We start from the raw sequence: 14,791 nt of genomic DNA on the forward strand, positions 1-14,791 counted from the left end.
CTCTTGATCTTGCAGCCTAATATAATGTAATAAAAAAATTAAAGATTATAAGCGATTTCTATTTCATCTATAACATTTATTATTAATTCAATTATATTTTTTATTTATTTATCATTCAATTATATTCTTATTTGTATTATTCTTTTATTTATCTTTAGTTATCTATTCTAAATTACTTTCTTGATGTTGTTTAATTTGGGGGCAGTTTCCCATACAGGGTTTAGATTAATCCAGGACTAGGCCTTCATTGTTTTACAACATTTAAGTAGATTTTACAAACATACCTTTGAAAAAACATTACTGATGTGCATTTTGAGACAAACAAATGGCACTGATATGTTAAGATAAGCGCAAAGTGTTATTAGATTAAAACAGCTCATACAAGTTTTTTTGTCTGAGACTTAGCCCTGTCCGGGAAACCACTCCTTTATGTTGGTGCTGAATTGTTTTTTAATCCTGATATGAGACTTTAATGGTCTCCATCTCAAGGGTTTTATTGACGTCATGAGATTGTTGTAAAACAGTACATTTCCACTGTTTGTGTTTGGTATAATAACACCTGCTAAATCAGCTTCTAAGTCAATCAAAGTCAGACCATCGACAAAGCTAAACCGAGCATTTAACGCAAACTAAGATTATTCAATAAATCATCTTTATTTTATTATTATATCACTTTGTCTTCTGTCTGCAGATTTCTCATTCATCTTTGTATCTGCATTGTGGCTTAACTTACAACAAAGTAAAAAAATGTCCCTGACATGACAGAGATCTAATGAGTATCTAACAATTTTGGATGTAGCCATAGTTCGATCAGTAAATGTATACAGTGTATTATATCCACATGTATCATCTATCTACATACAGCCATGAAAAAAATAAAAGACCACTTCAGTTTGGGCTTTAAGATTTGAAAACATTGCATCTTTTTGTTAGTTTGTCCGGTTTCAGTTTTCTGCAAATAGGCTAAATGTAAATGAAAATATTATTTTTATTTGACAGAAATGTTGTCAGTAGTTGACAGAATCAAACGCATATAGTACATTTAGAAAAACTAAAAATAACCTTGAATATTTTTTTTCTGCGGCTGCTATGTAATACACATTACATCAGCATATTAGAGTTTATTGCTAAAATTATGAAAAAAGACCTGTCAACAATATAGAAATCAGGAATGTCAGGATCAGGATAGTGTTTGCATAAACAATGTCAAAATTTAACATAGAACTTACTGTACAATAGGATTGACATTTACTCATAGCACACAGTGTAGCTTTTTGACATTTGCTGATCATTCTGATTTTAATGTTAAACGGTTACATGAACCATAAAGACTATAAAACACTTCCTCTCGTGTATCTGGGTCAGTTTCATTTTGAGAGGCAACTGTGAGACATTGAGATAAATTAGTTATAGCGTCATGGCTATAGGTCTTAATAAAATGTCACTGAAGTACAAACAGTGGGAAAACTGATAGACTAGACTGTAAAAAAAGGTAATTAAAAAAAACTTTCAAACGACTGTCTGCCAAACAAAAACCATGAAATTAAAGTAAAATTTCTTAAACTCCAAAAATAATAATTTTACAGATTTTTCTTTGGAAGTTATGCAGCCACTACTGTTATTTTTCAGATTTCCCCAAACTATTATGATCAAACACCTTAAGAGTGACCAATAAAAGTGACATGATTGTCTCTGCACTGCATTCACTGCAAGTTCGGGTATCGTAAGAAATTTTCCGATTACGGTTCCAGTTCTGCCTAACGATTCCCAGTTCCGATTCTGGTTCCAAATAATAAAAAATAATGTCCAATACTTAAACAATTCTATTTGTGTTTATTAATCACTGTCAAAATATTTTAAATGTAAAGTGAATTAATATTTTCACAGTCACTATATCATTCCTGTTGAAGTAGTTAGGAGCAGTATTTCTCAAACATATGAATTGAGATTTATATATGCTGGAGCAAGTGTTTTGTCATATATCCTGCAAAGGCTGCTGTACAAGTAATAATTTTTGTATGTGCATGCATGCATTGATGCATATATGCTTATATATAATGCATTCATATATGTTAAAATGTAAAAACGTAAACGAGGATCAGATAAACATTTCTTAACAAACATGCGTGTTCATATGCGCCGATTTCTTTTCCGCCGGACTCAGCAATTGAGCATAATGTGCTTGGCCATTTCGGTGGGTGCTCGAACCCCGGAGCAACCACGGGATCGGCACCTATGTGCGTCTTTATTGTATCAAAAACACACGTGAAAAAACACACGGTTCAAGTGAGGAACCTTTTTGGGGTTATAATATCTGCACAGTGCGAAAACGCACGTTGCTGTACTAGACTGATACTTTTTCGCAACCTTGACCAAGAGTTCTTCGCATCAGAACCGTTTTAAGAACTGAAACTTAAGAATTACATGCGGATCCGGTTCCTATTAAAAAGCAGGTTCCCAACCCTACTAACCACACACAGACACAAATACTTACAATCTATCCATGCAACGTTTCAATCACTTCCTGCCAGCTGTGGAAATCAAACCAACAACTTCTGCGTTACAAGCAAGTCTGACTCTCTAACCACAAGGCCACAATGCTTGGTCTGTGAATCCAGGTCACTTTTACCTCCAGACTGTGAGCTTTATTTATAGGCTTCTTGATGCCATTTTATATGGTATATAAGGCACACTTATTGTGCACTTGTACCATGAACTCAACATTTTTAATTCACAATGAGCTTGCATATTCACAATATGAGAGTCTGACAGTATGAGAATGGTGTGATGTCACTGTGATCATTGCGTGATCTCATGGGTTTGCATCTTTCTGTGAGTTAGGTTAGGTGGTAGTAAATATCAGTAACCTAGAAAATATCTTAAAGGGACACTCCACTTTTTTTGAAAATATGCTCATTTTCCAGCACCCCTAGAGTTAAACATTTGATTTTTACAGTTTTGGAATCCATTCAGCTGATCTCCGGGTTTGGCGGTACCACTTTTAGCATAGTTTAGCACAATCCATTGAATCTGATTAGACCATTAGCATCGCGCTAAAAAATAACCAAAGACTTTATATATTTTTCCTATTTAAAACTTGACTCTTCTGTAGTTACATTGTGTACTAAGACCGATGGAAAATTAAAAGTCCTGTAGCCATGTTACGGCAGCAAAGTCCTTGATTATTATGCCAGAACGAAAGTATAGTTCCTAGCCATATCTGCCTAGAAAATCACATCGTCTTAGTACACAATGTAACTACAGAAGAGTCAAGTTTTTAATAGGAAACATATTGAAACTCTTTAGTTATTTTTGAGCACAATGCTAATGGTCTAATCAGATTTAATGGATTATGCTAAGCTATGCTAAAAGTGGTACTGTAATAATTAGCTTTGACAAAAAGACAGCATAAAACAATTATGTTCCATATTATAAACTGTTTTGTTATGTGTACTTAAGTAAGTTAAATTCTCAATGAGTGTGATATGGATTATTTACCTATTTAAATGTAGAATAAAGCTTACTTGGGCGTCTTACAATGCACTTATGTTGTTATGCCATTTTAAAAATATTTAATAAATTTAAAATATTTACATGTCTGGATGTAGAAAATCCTACTTAGACATCTAACAATGCACTAATGATGTTGAATGCAGTCTTAAAATACATGTTTGTAGAAAAAGCCTATTGTACAATGCACTGATTTTGTTTTTATGTAGTTTCAAAATATAACATTAGTATGTTTAAATGTAGGAAATTGTATATCTCCGTTACATCACTGTTATATCTTCGGCCCCTCATTTGTGATGCTTTTCATAAACTGGCCCCCACGACAAACTAATTGAATAGCCCTGTTATACACTTTTTACAATACATGAATAATAAAACAGATATTATTTTACATTTGTGTTTTTTCATGTAAATTATTAGTATGGTCATTAAGTTTTAATATAACACATTTAATTACAGATCTTTATTGTAGATTTATATGAATTTGTATGTAATTTAAGAAAACAGAAACAATACTGTATAAATAATATAGTATTTTCCTGTATAAAAACATAGATTTTTTTGTATTTTGACATAATCCCGTAAAATAATTAATTGACAGATAATGTTTGTAATTTTACAGCTTTTAATTATAATTTCAACTAATGGAAACCACTGTAAACTATGCATACAAAGACTTAGATTAAATGCTTGTGTCATATATGTGCAGGAGTATCAGTGTGGCCGATTTTTGTTTTGTTGCCACTAAATGCGTCACTCATCTCTTTATCATCTGATCTATCTTGTGCCTGAAAACATACGTTGTTAATCTGATCATCTCGGTTAATGAAGGAAACATCATTTTCCCTGTTGGCCATCATTTGAGTTTTAATGTACATGGAGACCCCTAGTGTTGGTTTTCGGGAATCATTTGTCCATAGTCACGCTCTGCTGATTCTGTTTGCTGGCCATCTGATCATGGTCTGTGTCCATACATGGCTACAAAAGTTATCAGTTTGTTACACACACATGTCAGGACCCCATCCTTCTCTTTATGAAAAAGTATTCATAACGGACAACATGATTTATTCTGGCACTTTTATCTTCTTAACCATCATCATTTACACTGTTCATGTGGATGAATAATAACTTTAAATAGATGCCGTGGATTGTCTTTAAACAGTCATTAAACTGTTGTTGAATGTTTAACTATTATCTTACAGGTTGTGGTATCAAATGTTCTCAGAAAGATTCTTATCTTTTGTTTTATATAAATTCTTGATCAGTATCTTCATGGTGGGTGTGATCTCTTTTTTGTTTTGCGTGCTTGTTGTGTATACAAAGTTATCATTCTTCTGCTATACAAACATTAATGCTCTTAGTTTCTAGCGGTATGTGTGACATCAGCTGAACATCACATCCTAACCCTGATCCACCTGACAAAACATTAAACTTACATTTGCTAGTATAAATGACCTTCTGTGCATGATAAAGGTCAAAGTGTGTAAATTGTATAGTGTGTCCTGAAACATACGCATGCGCACACACACAGTCAGACATACATGGTTTACGAGGACGATTCCATAGATGCAATGCATTTTATAAACTCTATATACTATTCCCCTAACCATCACAAAAACCTGTTGGCAGTTTTTAATCTATTAAAACGTACCATTTAGTATGTTTTTAAATCCGTTTATAGCATTATAAACATGTTATACTATTCATGTTCCTGTAAACCACACACACAAATAAGGATTTTTTGCTCTATGTGTGTGTGTGCAGATTTAAAATAACACCAAACCACAATCATTTCTGCTGAATGTTAACGTCTGATGTCCTGTGTGTCATTTTGATCTTAAGCAGAAATGACGACAATCGAGCAGTGTGTGTGTGTGTTGTGTGTGTGATCCCACTTACTAGTATTAGTACTAGTACCTACTAATTGTAAGTTTTCTGTATAGAAAGTGCTCTTTATAAACAATTGAAGTCTATTGAATGTCCTCATTTAGATAGATAAGTAGATGTGTGTGCGCCCCATGTGTGTGCTTGAGTGACAAGAAATAGTTCAGAAGGAAATGATTGTTTCCTGTACAGTTCTCATATCAAGAGCTATATGAAGATTTGTGTGAATATTTTGACATGCTTAAAAATAAAAAACTGTGTGAGGAAGTCACAGACACACACTGTATGTTTGCTGTACTCACGAATAAAGAATGGTTTGGTTTACAGAGGTGTTCGTGTGATTGGTATTGATTTGATCTGTAGTCTGTATATATGTAGGTCTCAAATCACTCTCATGTGAGGTTTCATCTCAGCTGCATTTAGAGACGGTGGGCATTATGGTTTCACACTAGTTTTGACCTATATTATGACAGGAAAATGATATACTAGAAACATTTCATGTGAGTTGTCAAAGTGAGTCTCATAGGACATATTAAACAAGTAAATGAGGTTCAATTTTTTTATTTAAAAAAAGTTATGCTGTGTTTGTAAGGTCTGACGCTAATAACACACAGGAAGTGTAAGGAAAAGGAGGGGCATTACCACACACCAGAATAACGCTGTCAATCATTCACACACAACTCGACCTCATTCTGCTGTTCTCAACAAAGCCAGGTAAGCTTTGATATTTATGTCTTATATATATGTAGTTTTGACTGAATATGTGTATAAATAATGTGTATAAAGATGTTTTTCAGGTTTAAACACACATATTTATATTTTATATGTTTTTATATACATCTTTATATTTATGAATGTTTTAACTCACAAACTGTCATTTAATCTGGGCCTCATAGTCATTTGTGATTAGAATCATTTATACATTTTTAGCCTAAAACTAGTTTTATAATTCACAACTATTTTAGTAACCAGTGTGTTATTTTATCAATATGTGGATCGAACTCACGAACCCAACGCTACGGGAACATTAATTGTAAACTGATGTGAACTCTGATCTGAACACCAATTTATAGTACTGTGAAGTGACTTCCATAGTCTCCGTTACGCTAAGATTTTTATCCTTACAAAAAAGGATAGTATAGGGCAGGGGTGGGCATTCCTGGTCCTGGAGGGCCACTGTCCTGCAAAGTTTAGCCCCAACCCTAATCAAACGCACCTAAAAGTCATTTCCAAGTCATACTGAAGCCTTTGATTGGGAATTTCAGGTGTGTTTGATTAGGGTTGGAGCTAAACTTTGTAGGACAGTGGCCCTCCAGGACCAGGAATGCCCACCCGTGGTATAGGGTGAGTGGGACACAAACTAATGTTGTGTTTTGTGTAACACATGTTTTTACATACTTACACAGGATCGAGCAATCTGTTCTTTTGGTTTTTTCGTTTTAATATCAGACAAAGAGTGTTTCTGAGTTGTGTATGTACGTAATCAAATCCAACTTTATAGTCTGACTCGAATCACTGTCCTGTTGCCTAAAACACAGCACCAACTTGAAACATGTCAGCATCTAACACAGTGTTACAACTAAGCCTCAAGTATGCAATGATAATGAAATAAAAACCATGGGTGTGTCTCCATTAGCTCACTTGTTTAGTAGGCTATAGTTGGTGCACTGATCAGGGAGTCAGACATTTTAAGGGCTGTGTCAAGTGCACAACTCAATAAACTTCATAAAATGTGACAAACGTTTATTAAGTTTTAAAAATCCAGTTCTTCCTGTTTTTATTAAGCTTTGATTGTGTTCATAGTGCGCAATATAACATGTGTTCATGTTTCATGTGCAAAAAAATGTGGTATTTTTCACACAATTTACTTATCTCTATACCGCTGTTTTATCACTGTCCTAAAACAGGCCCATGTCTTCCTTGTTCTGTAAAGTTCCTCCTTCAGAAATATTTAACGAGTTCTGATTTGTGTTACCGTCTTCTCTAATGAGTACTTCCTAAGCACTATTCCTTTAACTGACCAACATAAAAGCATACAAACAAAACAAGATGGAAAAATTTTTAAGTTTACAAGTTTTATCATATTCATTATCTATTATTATATTTTAAATTTGTCAGGTATTGAAGATACAACGTCATGGATTCTTTATTAAAATGTATTAAAAATTAAACATAGATTAAGCTCCCCGTTTTGCGGATTCATAGATTTGACAAGTTAATTAATGCTATTGTAGAAGTTTTGGGTGTTTTGAAAGAAGTTCATTTAAGCAGATTTACATCACCCGAATTCCACCTTTTCTTTAGAATGACCCATATGTAAGAAAATAATGAAAGTTTATTTCAGTAATATTGCTTTTATCCCGCTAATAATAATACAATTTACATGCCAATCCTACTTCCTTGTCTTTTTATTAATTTCATTATGCTGTAATGTTAATTTATATGTGGATATTTAATGGCATATGAGACGTTCATTACCGTTATATTATCTCGTCTAATATTCAAATCATATCTGGAATAATGTGTGCATCTTTGAATAACTGTAAGAATACAGTTCATTTGAAAATAATTTTTGTCAAAGTTTTGAGAAACAATAATGTTGTGAGGATATTTATATATTTCAGTTGAATACTCTCGTCTATTAATATGAAAATCTAATAGTAGGAAATATAAAATGTGATACTGCAAAGTTACCCTTCTAAATTGTATTTATTATATATAGCCATATAAACCTTTGCAAATGTGCTGCTGATTTTATCCATTCAAGTACTGACCACCAGGCTAGAGATTTTAAACATCCTTAATCCACACTTTCTATCAAATAGTCTCCGCTTGATGGATCAATCCAACCGCATATGTATAATAAACGGGTATTCGGCGACGCGGCTTTTCACATCAAAGGCCGACAGGCTATGCAATTTGGAGAGGGGCCGATCAATAATCCCCCTATATTTTTTTAAAATCCTAAACATGGTTGAACCTGGCGAACAGGTTGAGCACTTTTATATAGCCTACTGTGTTGAGCAAAGAGGCTGCATAGTTTGACCAGTGGGAAGCGGCCGCACAGGCCGCCAGACAGGGTTGCTATATAACTTGTAATGTATAACTATTATCAGACCGGCCCTCGCAGCCTCAAAACACTACCGGCCCACCGGGAAATGTCCCGACTCTCCCGATGGCCACTCCGCTACAGCCCCTTAGTACCTTTCAATGGTAGGGGACTATTTTCGGGCAGTGCGTAATATCACTACGCCTGCTGCAGTCATGTTACGGCAGCAAAGTCACTGATTATTACACCAGAATGAGAGTATAGTCCTAAGCCATATCGGCCTAGGAAATCGCAACTTTTAATTTTCTGTCGGTCTTAGTACATGATGTAACTAGAGAAAAGTCAAGTTTTAAATAGGAAAAAATGGAAACTCTTTGGTTATTTTTACCGCGATGCTAATGGTCTAATCAGATTCAATAGATTGTGCTAAGCTATGCTAAAAGTGGTAGCGCCAGACCTGGAGATCAGCTGAATGGATTCCAAAACTCTAAAAATCAAATGTTTAACTATAGGGGAGCTGGAAAATAAGCATATTTTTAAAAAAAGTGGAGTGTCCCTTTAAGGGCAGTCTCAATCCTAAAAATTGATGCTCCCTATGTTTGTTTGACCTTTTCTGACACTCTTCAACTGAAATGGCATGAGCCAACTCATAATAATAGGCGTTTGAGTCTCACAAAATGTAGTTTTAAGAGTAGTTTAGGTGAGAATATAGTTGTGTAAACTTTAGAAGCTTCATCTCGACCACTTCTGAATATTGTTGCTGGCTCTGATGTATCCGTGTTTGATGGTCTAACATGAGAAAATTTGAATGAGTGAGCATCACACATCTTGTTTACTATTTATATTTTTTGCACTTTCAGAAAGCATACTGTACTACCGCCTTCCTATTCATTCTTACACCTTTAACTGATATGAAGTAAAGTCTACTCTCAAAATAAATGTGTTAAAACAACACATGTTATCTCTGTGTTATTTTTGGAACAACACACTTTGTGTTGTTTTAACACATCTTGTGTTGTCCCTTTTATTTATTTGAACACAAAATCAACATGAAATAACACATAATGTGTTAAATAGGATAACACAAAATAATGTGTTAAAATGAACACATCCTTTCTTAGAGTAGCATGACTGTAAAGAAGATCAGATTCAGTTTCACATGTTTTATTCACTATGAACTATTCCACGTCAAAGCTGACTTGTTACTTAATAACCTTAAAGATGTACGTTTATAAATCGGCATGTAAAAATCTGTGAAAAAGTATTTTTATAAGCTACTAAAAAGAGTAAAGAGTAAACAATAGTACAAACCAAGTTTACTTTCAATAGTTATTAAATATGTCTTTATCAAAAGATTGAGTATAAAAATAAGCAATAAATGAAACTTTCTAGCTTTTCATATGATATAACAAACATGATAATTTATTGCAGGTTTCTCTTACTCATTGGTGTTTTCGTTTCTCATAGTGATGTAAATAAAGTCATAAACATCAGTGTGTAAATCACCCTCATTGTTCGTGTTGTGGTAATGAATGAACCTTAGATTTTGTGTGATGATATTTTTGTGAGCAGACAGATTCTGGTGGACAAAAATTGCTTTAGGAAAGACCATGTCTGGAGACAAAAATATCTGATAGACATTGGTGGGTGGATGGGGGTTTTGCATCAATTTTTTTTTGTTTTTTTTTGGTGATGCCACATCGACTTTACACTCCATAACCACCTCCTAAAGGATACTGTAAACTTTACTGTACATCAACACTTACATCATCAACATTACATGTTCAAATTTAGTTGAAATAATTTTAAATATTTTGTGTAGCCTATTTCTTGCTGTTCTCAGGTCAGCTGTGAATGCTTGTTCACTCTCAGCTGAGACTGAAACAGGAAAGGTGACAGGAAACCAGCGAGAACTTTACACTAAAATTAGATCAGTGCATCTTCAAATGAAGCTTTGAGCACATCAGAGTCAGATGATGTTCTTCTTTCTCTTTCTCACTCTCTCTCTCACTTTACAACAGGTTGTGTGTCAGTAATGATGTAACTTTTTGAATAATGGTAAGAACAGAGTTTTCTTTACAGTGTTTTATTTTGATATGTGTGTTCATTTTGTGTAATGTGTATCAGTCCTCATGGTCAGATGTGTTTAATTCTCAGGATAGGAATAACAGGCTGGACAGTGACAGACTCGCACAAGGTTTGTAAATAAACACATAAACCAACCAATCACATGACAGAGGGCAGGTCAGTATCCACCAATCAAACTCAGAGTTTACAGGAACAGGCCCATGAAGCACTTTTTTACTATTTTACAATTACAACAAAATCTAAGCTGCCCAAAATCTTCTTGAGTTCTTCAGGGTTAAAGCAACAATTATTCTGGTTTCTGTATATAAAAAAACTATATTTAGTAAAGCAACAATGCTTGTCTTCATAACCCTCACAGTGTCTCAATATACAACTATTGACAATAACCATTACACTGTAAAAAAAAATGCAGCATTGAACCTAAAACAGCTTTTGTAAACATACTATTTTAAATTTTTTCCCAGTGATAAGTTGGCATAACTTATAAAAACATGTTAAAATTGTAAGTAACATAAAAAATGATAATTTGACAAAAATGCTGTATTTTTCTTTTTTACAGTGTATAAAGTTGACATATTTCAACTAGGCCTATTTTATAAGTTGTAGCAACTCATCTCTGGTCAAGATAAATAATATTGAGTTGAAATGACTTTTAAATCTGAGTTGATAAAACAAACAAAAAATAAAGGCAGCAAAGATGTTTTTACAGTGTGGGTTAGGGTTAAATATTCATATTGGGGTGGTTTCCCGGACAGGGATTACCTTAAGGAAGGACTAGGCTTCAGGTTAATTTGGAAATATAACTAGTTTTAACAAACATGCCTTACTAAAAACATTCCTTGTGTGCTTTTTGAGGCAAAACAAAGGGCTTTTAAGATATGTCAGTGCAAATTGTTTTCAGTTTGGACAGCTCTTACATTTATTTTAGTCTAGGACTAGGGCTGGGTATCCATTCAGATGTTCCAGATCGATTCAATTTCGATTCACAAGCTATCAAATCGATTCGATTCTCGGTTCAATTTTTGATTCCGGATCTCGGGTCGGTTTTTATACTCAATTCTCAATTCAACTCAATGAATATAGATTTAATACAAATACTATATTAATAAAAAAGAGTGGGTAATTAATAAAAAGAAATTAAAAGCCACAACACTATCGTCGTCGTCTTGCTAGCGAAATCTAAAATGCCTCCATACCTCTTACTTTTTATGTGAAGGTGGCATCAACGTCGATGAAGCACCCAAAACCACCATTTTAAGGACTAAATTAAAGAATGACAGGCTCACCTCTCGCTCCTTGGTAACATCACGCAAGCCAAAAAAGAGGGTGACATCTAGTGAAGAAGACTAGTAATTTGATTAATGTTAATCTTACGTTCAATGTTTGCAGAAAAAAATATGAAAAAAATTGATTCTGCTCTTTGAGAATCGATTCTGAATCGACCACGTTTAAAAAAAACGATTAAAGGTAGGTTAACACATTTTGAAAAATGCTAACGGTAGCCGCCTAGCAATGAAATCCTGATCCCACCCTCAAGTCAAACCGCCATCCAAAGTGACGCCTCTTTCAAAACACATGAACACGCACAGATCAGACGGTGTCATGTCTCATTCAGCAGTGAGAAAACTTTGCAGTACAAAGTCGAATAACACTGCCAAAATAACCAAACAACTGGTTTACATCAGAATTAGTTTAAGCACACGTTCGGTTGTGTAGACGTAGTAACTAAATCGTTACGCTAATCCGTAAACGAACACAAATTTCATAAGCAACACAATGTTTCATCAAAGTAGAATATCTGAATCCATCTCAATGTAAACATATCGCGTACCTACCTTACCAAAATAAACTGTGCAACGACTCTTTCAGACCCTTTGCGTCCTGCAGCTGTTTGCATCTCGTGGTAAAGCAGTAAAGTTACCGATGTTCATTTGGGTTTTTTGCTCTTGCTGATCCAGGCAGTTTTTGCTGTTGTTGTTATAAAAGATGCCTTTAGTTTTGTGCCTCCTGTGTAGGTTGTCAATTTAGCAGAAAAGTTTGCTGTTCTCACTGTTTACAGGCAGGAGGTGAGCGCACGTGAACGCGCCGATGACGTATGGTGTCTGCGTGGACTCGCTGCGCGGTGGGCATTCAAATTATGCTTACGTATGAGGGACAAAAATGGAAACGTCCGTTCGGACCGAAATCTATGATTTGTTGAACATTTTTTTGGTCCTACGCCTTTCACAGATGACATAAATTTCTACAAATACATTTAAACAACTTAACACAGTGATTGCTATCAGGATGTAAGGAGACTTTTAACCAGCATAACAAAAAATGTTTCAGGATCAAATCTGTTACCCTACCTTTAATCGAAAAATCTATTTTTTGCCCAGCCCTATCTAGGACTAGACTGATCCCTGTCAGGGAAACCACCTCTTTATGTTAAATAAGGTGTTAAATTAAAGTGATGGTGGTATTCAGGGCTGTACAGTTTAACATACATGTGTTAAAAAATCAGTCTGTGTGAAAAATTTATTTACCACATTGTAAAAAAAATATTTGCTGCCTTAGGGGACATTACACTCCACTTTTTTTTTATTCTCATTTTCCAGCTCCCCGTGTTAAACATTTGATTTTTACAGTTTTGGAATCCATTCAGCCGATCTCCGGATCTGGCGCAACCTCTTAGCACAATCGATTGAATCTGATTAGACCATTAGCATTGCACTCAAAAATAACCAAAGAGTTTGGTTACGATATTACGCAGCAGCAAAAAAATAGTCCCCTTAGTAACTTTCAATAGCAGGGGACTATTTTCAGGCAGTGCATAATATCATTGCGCCTCCTGCAGTCATGTTACAGCAGCAACTTCCTTGATTATTACGCCAGAATGAGAGTATAGTTCCTAGCCATATCTGCCTAGATTATATCACAACTTTTAATTTTCTGTCTGTCTTAGTACATGATGTAACTACAGAGGAGTCAAGTTTTAAATAAGAAAAATATTGAAACTCTTTGGTCATTTTTGAGCGCAGATTTTAAGGCAGCAACTAATTTTTTACAGTGCCACAATATTACTCGAACGGCACAGTTCGGCATGTAATATTCACATTGTTTTCAAACTAGTTGTTTGTCCATGTATAGACATGAAAAATAGCATTGTGCTTTATCAAAATGATGAAATCAGACTTTAAATTCAGTATTAATCGTCAGCATAATGTAATAGTGTATCCCTCACACACATACCATGTAAACTTTTAACATGCATTGTAAGAGTAGAAAGAATTAAACCATTTAAAGCTTCATCGTGGCCATGATAACCGTGTTGTAAAAGTTAGGTATTGTGACAGCTTTATTGTGAAATGTGTAAAGAAAATCAGCCGGCTAAAACAAACAACACCATTACACGTCTGTAGATTTAGGTACCTTAATCAATATTACAGTATTCTGGCTCCATACACATACTGTACATTTTGTATTTATCTCTAACGTCTCCATGTAATGTTAAGCACATAATACGTACATCTTTGTGTTTGTGTGTAACAGACAGAAATCCTGACGAACAAGCATCTAAAAATCTTATCAAGAAAAGAGTAAGTACTACAGAGTTGTGTCGTGAGTACTTGTATCTCAGGCTGTGTTGTGTAATTGTTATCTCAGGTTGTGTTACTTTTATTTGCAGAATATTGTACATGCCCCTCCTCGTCCCCCACGGACTGTCCAGCCAGGTAAGCACAATAAAACACAATAATCAAACACACAGCATCAGACCACACACCCCACAATTTCCCTGCTGTTGCCTGAGGACTCCATTGAACAATAATTGTAATATGGGTTTTGATTGTTCAGTTGTTTATTATTAAAGTGCTTCCCAATAAAACAACATTATAAAAAAAGATAATCAAAACATAACACACCAAATCAAAAAGATTAAAACACAAAACGCCATGAACAAAAAATATTCAACTAGTTCAACATCCTCAACCAAATGCCTGGGCAGGTAAAGCCCCACTCTAAAAATGGCTGGGTTATTTTTGACCCATAATGGGTAAATATTGGGTTAAAAATTGACCCAATGCTGGGTTATTTTAACCCATGGTTGCATAACAACCCAACATTGGGTCATTTTTGACCCAGCATGTGTTCTGTTCAATATTTACCCATTATGGGTCAAAAATAACCCAGCCATTTTAAGAGTGCACTGAAGGCATGGTTCCCTCAAAAGTAATGCTTGTAATCAGCTCAATGGCCATGTTGTAAAATAAAACTGAAACA

The 14,791-nt window shown here is 34.6% G+C and overlaps 1 protein-coding gene across 2 annotated transcripts in view; it reads left to right on the plus strand.

Moving 5' to 3' along the window:
- The window catches only part of LOC129421986 (uncharacterized), an 84,577-nt gene that overhangs the window by 64,059 nt on the left and 5,727 nt on the right, over positions 1-14,791 (plus strand). For both annotated transcript variants that reach the window (XM_055177640.2, XM_055177641.2), the window contains exons 3-7: positions 5,987-6,108; positions 10,465-10,501; positions 10,601-10,640; positions 14,063-14,109; positions 14,199-14,244. In XM_055177640.2, coding sequence (XP_055033615.2) covers positions 10,499-10,501; positions 10,601-10,640; positions 14,063-14,109; positions 14,199-14,244 — 136 coding nt within the window. In that variant the 5' untranslated portion in view covers positions 5,987-6,108; positions 10,465-10,498. The remainder of the gene's footprint in view (positions 1-5,986; positions 6,109-10,464; positions 10,502-10,600; positions 10,641-14,062; positions 14,110-14,198; positions 14,245-14,791) is intronic.

The sequence above is a fragment of the Misgurnus anguillicaudatus genome, chromosome 16, assembly GCF_027580225.2.
Source record: "Misgurnus anguillicaudatus chromosome 16, ASM2758022v2, whole genome shotgun sequence".
Lineage (NCBI taxonomy): Eukaryota > Metazoa > Chordata > Actinopteri > Cypriniformes > Cobitidae > Misgurnus > Misgurnus anguillicaudatus.